The sequence below is a fragment of the Octopus bimaculoides genome, chromosome 8 (assembly GCF_001194135.2).
Source record: "Octopus bimaculoides isolate UCB-OBI-ISO-001 chromosome 8, ASM119413v2, whole genome shotgun sequence".
In the NCBI taxonomy this organism is placed as follows: Eukaryota; Metazoa; Mollusca; class Cephalopoda; order Octopoda; family Octopodidae; genus Octopus; species Octopus bimaculoides.
Genome location: NC_068988.1, coordinates 4,724,365 through 4,731,357, shown reverse-complemented (window position 1 = coordinate 4,731,357; position 6,993 = coordinate 4,724,365). Strand labels below are relative to the sequence as shown.

Here is a 6,993-nt window from a genome sequence, read left to right as displayed (position 1 = left end):
ACACACACACACACACACACACACACACACACATATATATATATATATATATATTGCATACATTTTATTAAGTTCTCTTTACTATTGTTTGTAAAACCAAACGTGTGTGTGTGTGTGTTTATGCAGAATGATTCGAAAGTTCATTCTGTATCAAAACACTGGCACCCTCTGTCGGTTACGACAACGAGCGTTCCAGTTGATCCGATCCCGACCAACGAAACAGCTTTATCGTAATATTTGCTTTCAAATGGCTGAGCACTCCACAGAGAAGCGTATCCTTAACGTTGTTCTCAAAGGAATTCAGAGTAACACAGAATGTGACAAATTTGGCCCTTTGAAATACAGGTACTACTCCATTTTTGCGAACCGAGTGGGCTGGAGTAACGTGTAATAAAGTAGCTTACCCAAGAACACAACGCACCGTTGGAAATCGAGCTTACAATCTTACGATCATAAGATGAGTACCCTAACCAATAAGCCACGCGCCTTCACTACATCTTATCGGGTAACTCGCAACATGTTTGTTTCATCTCACTCTCACTTCGCCTCAGATTTCCTACTTTCTCAGCGCAGCCATCACCTACTTCCCTAGGACAATTTAATCCCGATATTAGCACCACAACTGCGTGTTAAAAGCGAGAGATCAACAATTCGGGATTACCGGTCTGCCTTTCTTACTGACACATACCCGGATCAATCCCGCACAACTAAACAGAATTACCATTATTCTGTATCAATTTTAGGATATTGTATAGAATTATATATGTGTGTGTATGTATATATATATATATATACATATATTATTTTGTTTAAAAGAGTTCCAACACTGTCTGTTTTTTATGTTTTATTTATATTCCTGCAAAACCAATGTGGGATATAGAATATGGAATATACAATATATAATATAATATACAATATATAATATAAAATAAAAATGGATGGTACAATGAAATAAAGTATTGAATGTCTTATTGAATATATGGAATATGTCTTATTGAATAGATGAAATACTGAGTGTTCAATATAAAGGATTAAATATATATATATATATATATATATATATATATATATATATGCACAAGCGTACATAAAATTATATACATACAGAATACATTCCAGAGACCAATATACACCCAGAAAACCTCAAGTCCTACGCGTATCAAGGAATATATCAACATTTTATAATACCGACAATTTGAGAAATTAAGTTTACTCCATCGAAATTCAATTCGTTAGTTGTACTACTACTACTACTACTACTACTACTACTGATAAAAATAGTAATATTTTGTGCTAGGTTTCGTTTCTTGCTTTTAAAGTATGAAAATTTCCCAAATGCTGCTATAGATTTTTTCCTAGTGTTAAATTACATTGGAATGACATATTGCAGGGAAAAAATACAATAAAATATTTGTAAATTGCTGAAGTCTTGCGAGAAATACATTCAACAGTATAGCATTCAACAGCTTTAATATAAGTGATTTATTTTCAAATTAAGCTGATTCCTCTTGGCGTTATACTCTCCCTATCGGTCTCCGTAAAAATACTGGATTTGCACGTGTTGATATATTTTAACTCGTGGATAAGTGTCTTTATTCACTATATTCTCATATAAATACACACACATACACACACACACACACATATATATAACATTGTGTGTGTGTGTGTGTGCGCGCGTGCGTATATATATACTCGCACCCACGTGCATATGTGTATATATTTACTGAAACAAATTTCACATTTTTACTCAGGTTACCAGAATGATTACTTGTTACATGTTTTTTCTTTTGTAAAATTGTTATAATTTTTGTTGAAAAAGAGAGAATAAGATTTTCTTGTGTGCAAATATTCAATCATTTCCAAATCAGTAAAAAAATTGTCTCCAAACACCTGTAATACTGCTTTGTGATAGACAAATATTACTTCTCCTTGACTAAAAAAAAAAGATGTGTGATATCTGTGAAGCTACATTTAAACTATTCCCCAGAATTTTTTCATTCTTTTACAAAAGTGGCCTTACATTAACAGCCTTCCAAATTTTTAAAAAATATTCTATTGGTTTCGTAGCTTCTCCTTTCTACATCATCATTCGACTATTGCTAGAACACGGGAAAGCACAGAGAAAGTATACGATTACATGTTTGTAACAAAATAGAGTATATCCCCTTACAATTGGCGTTAAGTATATAACACAGGGTGGAATTAATAGAGAATATAAGGCAGAGCTGTTAGAACGTTGGATAGCTTGTTTTACGAGAATCGTTTCGGCTCTGTACGCTGCGGGTTAAAATCCATCTGAAGTCAGTTTTGGCTTGCATTTTTTTAACCGTATCTATAAATAAAGTAGCAGTCATGCGCCCCTGGCAATACCTTATCTCCCCCTTTCTTTCTTTCTTTCTTTCTCTCTTTCTGTTGTCTCCAGAAGAAATCGGCTTCGATGGGATGGGCTCTGCTGGGCCTAAAAGTGCCCAAGGTATGCTGTATATAAAGGACAGCACTCCTACAATGAGGAACCATGACTTGGTATTAATAAATGATATCAAATATTCCTATCGAAGCAAACGTTTATTTCGTGTAACATTTAGGTTTCCTGTAGATAAGGAATGATCTACAGATCCTCACCAATTGTCAACGACGAAAAAGAAACATTTTGCTATTCTGGAATAAGGAGCCGCACTTACATAGAAAATGTTTAACTGCAGGAATTAATTTGATTTAACTGTAAATATGAAAGAGCTTCCAAACAAATAGTTTTCCAGTTTTAGGTAATAAATTTACAACCAATCACTTGTTTGAATTTAGAAAACCAAATCGAATCAAATCGATTAAAACTGGTTTATAAATTATATTAGTTGCAGCTTTAATACTATTAAAAATGAATAGTTCGATATGCTGTATTTCTATCATGAAATATCAAGAACATTCTTATGATTATTTACGACTGCGGTAAAACAAATAAATTGTTTAATCAAAACAAACGTAAATTGTTATTGTTGTGTTATGTGAGTGTTACATCTACTTTACGCCAAACAGAATTAGTTTGTCATATTTAAGAGACTGAATTAACTTTCCATGTATTGAAGCATACCAACCAGTAACAGAATTATTTTGATAGAAAATTCTTTTATAGTTATACATGACATCTGTAGAATATTGAATCCACAATTATTTTAAAAGAGACTAAAATAATTACTTATAATTAACGAGTGTACAAATCAAGAAATATTTGGGAAAGGAATTAAATATTGTTAAATACTGATTGCTTCATTTAAATTCATTCAAACACATTGAATATGTTTCCGAGCAAATAATATAGTATATGTGTTTTTTCTCTTAGTTTCTATCAGCTAGACTTCTTCGAATTTGAACCTGATATATTTAGCTTTGAAAGTCAGAACAGCAGGTGAATAAGAGTACTATATTTAACAATGTTGACCAGAGATAATTGTCGGTAGCGATTAGTAGTACTAGATTTGGTAACGTTGCTTTCAAATTTTGGCCAGTATATTCTGGTTGGGGAGAAAGCCGATTACATCAACACCAGTGTTCAGCTGGTACTTATTTTATTGACCTCGAAAGAATGAAAGGCAAAGTCAACCTCGGCAGAATGTGAAATTAGAACGTAAACACGAACGAAATACCGCTTGGCATTTTCCCGGCGTGCAAACGATTTTGTCAGCTCGACTCCTTACACTATATTTGGTAATATTGGTTTCAAGTTTTGGCACAAGGCTAGCTGTTGGTGGGGGAGCTAAGTCGATTACTTCGACCCCAGAGCTCAACTGGTGCTTATTCTATCGACCACGAAATGATGAAAAGCAAAGTCAACTCCGGTGGCATTTGAACCCAGGATGTAAAGACAAACGAAATGCTGTTAAGCATATTTCCCGGGGTGCTAATGATCCTGTCAGCTCACCGCCTTACTATATTTAGTAATAATTGGTTTCAAATGTTAGCACAAAGTCAGTAATTTCAGGGGAAAGGTAATCGATTACATCGACGACCCTAGTGATCAACTGGTACTTATTTTATCGACCTCGAAAGGATGAAAGGCAAACCTTGGTGGAATATGAATCCAAAACGTAAAGACGGATGAAATGCCGCTAAGCATCTTTGCCCGGCTAACGGTTCTGTCAGACCGCCGTCTTGCTACATTTAGTAATATTGACTAGAGTTAATTAGGGCAATATATGCGAACTCCACTGACATTTTCCAACCAATTATCTTTGACGTCAATTTTTTATGGACGTTGACAGATAAAAAGTAAAGTTTAATTTTTGAATCGAAAGATCTCATGGAACATTTTAAGGTCATTTAGCCATCTTATAAAAATGCTGAAGCCACAGCTACGTATGTAACTCATTACGACCGAAGGTTATGTATCTTAAGACCCACGAGAAATAAAATAATTTTCATGTCATCACATTCTCCTTCAGAGATTATTCTTGTTGTAACCAAAAGTTAAGTCCTAAATTTATAAATTTCGTTACTCGCATAAATACAACGAACTGTACATCATGGATATATAATTTTTTTGTTTTATTAATAAGCACGTTTTCCCCTCCTCATAATTTAACATTAATCATAACCCGATTACAAATTTAAAAAAATATATTTGAAGTTTTCTTTAGCAATTGATTTCCCTTTTGTATTTTTCAGGGTTATGAAAAAGAAAAGGCTTACATTGCAGCTCAAGGTAAGTTGACATTTCTGAAACAAATAGTTTCTACCATTTCAACATTAGTTTCATTAGCGACGATCGGTTGCTTTATCTCCATAAACATTATGTATGCGACCATTACAAACGTTCTCTTTGGCCTATTATTGCGTTTTGGCAAAATGAGTTTACAACAAATTCTGGAGTCTTATTTTCTTATCTCGGTGACCTGACTCTAACAGTTTTACGAACATGAAAATAATATATTAGATTAATTTTAGCTGAGAAGAAAATATTAAAACAAAAAAACGTGTGAATAGTTGTGTGATTAAATTAATAGAAAACCATGGTACTAGAAACCGGAAAGATTGCCAGTAAACCAGGCTACAAAACAAATATTTGATGGCAAGAGAACCAGAGTACAGAACAAATAGTGGATTGTCAGACAGGCACTATAATACCGTTACAATAATTAGTTCAGTTTATCAAAGTAGTCTGTCAGTACCAAAACACAGGGTGATATTTCCCGCTAGAAGGGGCCCCACTACTAAAAGTATTCTGTTAAGTTTCGAACTGATGAGTTTTACGTTGTGCAGTTCTAATTGTCTCTTGAGAGCAGCGTGAAGAAAGACAAACTAAATAGGTGTCCTGCAAAAAATGTAAAAGAAAATACGACACTTTAACTATTCTTCCTGACACATGATCAAATGGGACATGGAAGTCGGGATAGTGGAAAAAAGCAACTTTAAGCACATTCAATTATTCTTTCAATCAGACATGCTACAATGTTATTGAACAGTTAGGGCTTATGTTCTTATACGCCACACCTATACCATTAGCTAAAAGAACCATGCTCCGACCTGTTTCAACGTGTGACCACATATATTTGAAATTAACCAAACATCATTGCATCAGTAAAATTTGTTGAGTGGGTAAGAGGCATAGGATGAAATGATTTCAGATTCATAGCAAATAAGAATCATTTATATGTATGCGTCATGTGCATATATGTGCATATATGTATATATGTGCATATATGTATGCGTCATGTGCATATATACATCTGTGTGCGTGCGTGCGCGCACGCTTTTGCATGTATGGATCTCTCTCTCTCGCTATATATATATATATATATATATATAGCGAGAGAGAGAGATCCATACATGCAAAAGCGTGTATATATATATATATATATATATATATATATATATATATATATATAGCGAGAGAGAGAGATCCATACATGCAAAAGCGTGTATATATATATATATATATATATATATATATATCCTATAGGACTGTCATTTAGCTTTAAAGCACGGGCATTTGTTGCATTTTAGACTCGTTATATTATTAAGTCAGTATCCATATCTCTACCAACATGCCACAGATCAATATGTTAGGTCGTTAAACGACATCGAAATAAGAATCTGCTCAACACGCACCGTCCGACTCTTAGAGACGTTACAGGGGCAATAACCGCGGTGAAAGACGAACTCGTCTTCACCTACAAAACAATGATTAACAAATTAACATCAACCCGACCACCAGTGCAATTCATTTATAAATTACCTGTACACATTCGTCACTGCAATATTCCACACTTAAAAACCCACATCACCATCACCACCACCACTATAATCGTAAGAAATTAACAATAATACAAGGATAATAACAATGCAACCAAGCACAAAACGAAATAATCTCTTGTATTACTGATTAATTAGCAATACACCACCCCCCACACACGTATATATTGATACGTTCTATATTTATTTATATATATGTGTGTGTAAGTGTGTGTGTGTGTATTTGTGCCTGTTTAAAGACACATACACACGCACGCACGCACACGTACACACACAAGCACTCTCTCACACTCTCACATCCATTCAAAAATATATGTAAGCGTATACATATATGTTACTGTGAATCTGTAACCGAGGTGTACATGCGTGTGTGTACGTATGTATGTATGTAGATATGTGTGAGTGCATATATAAGTGTGTGGGCATTATGACTAGATAAGTATTTGTTTAGAGAATGTAGAAGAACAAACTGGATGAGAAAAACTGATGCCAAACCATTTAATGTAAAATGCTGACAGGCATGAAGGCATAACAAAAAAGCGAAAAATCACTTGTAACATAACACCAATAACAACAAAAGTATGTTTACACGCGCGTGTGAGTATGTATATATATATATATATATGTTGTTGGCACTCCGTCGCTTACGACATCGAGGGTTCCAGTTGATCCGATCAACGGAACAGCCTGCTCGTGAAATTAACGTGCAAGTGGCTGACTACTCCAGAGACACGTGTACCCTTA

At 34.3% G+C, this 6,993-nt stretch overlaps 1 protein-coding gene across 6 annotated transcripts in view; it reads left to right on the top strand.

Annotated features, from left to right (window-relative positions):
- The window catches only part of LOC106878895 (receptor-type tyrosine-protein phosphatase T), a 596,380-nt gene that overhangs the window by 440,510 nt on the left and 148,877 nt on the right, over positions 1-6,993 (top strand). For all 6 annotated transcript variants that reach the window (XM_014928243.2, XM_014928245.2, XM_014928244.2 and 3 more), the window contains one exon: positions 4,663-4,699. In XM_014928243.2, the coding sequence (XP_014783729.1) occupies positions 4,663-4,699 (37 nt within the window). The remainder of the gene's footprint in view (positions 1-4,662; positions 4,700-6,993) is intronic.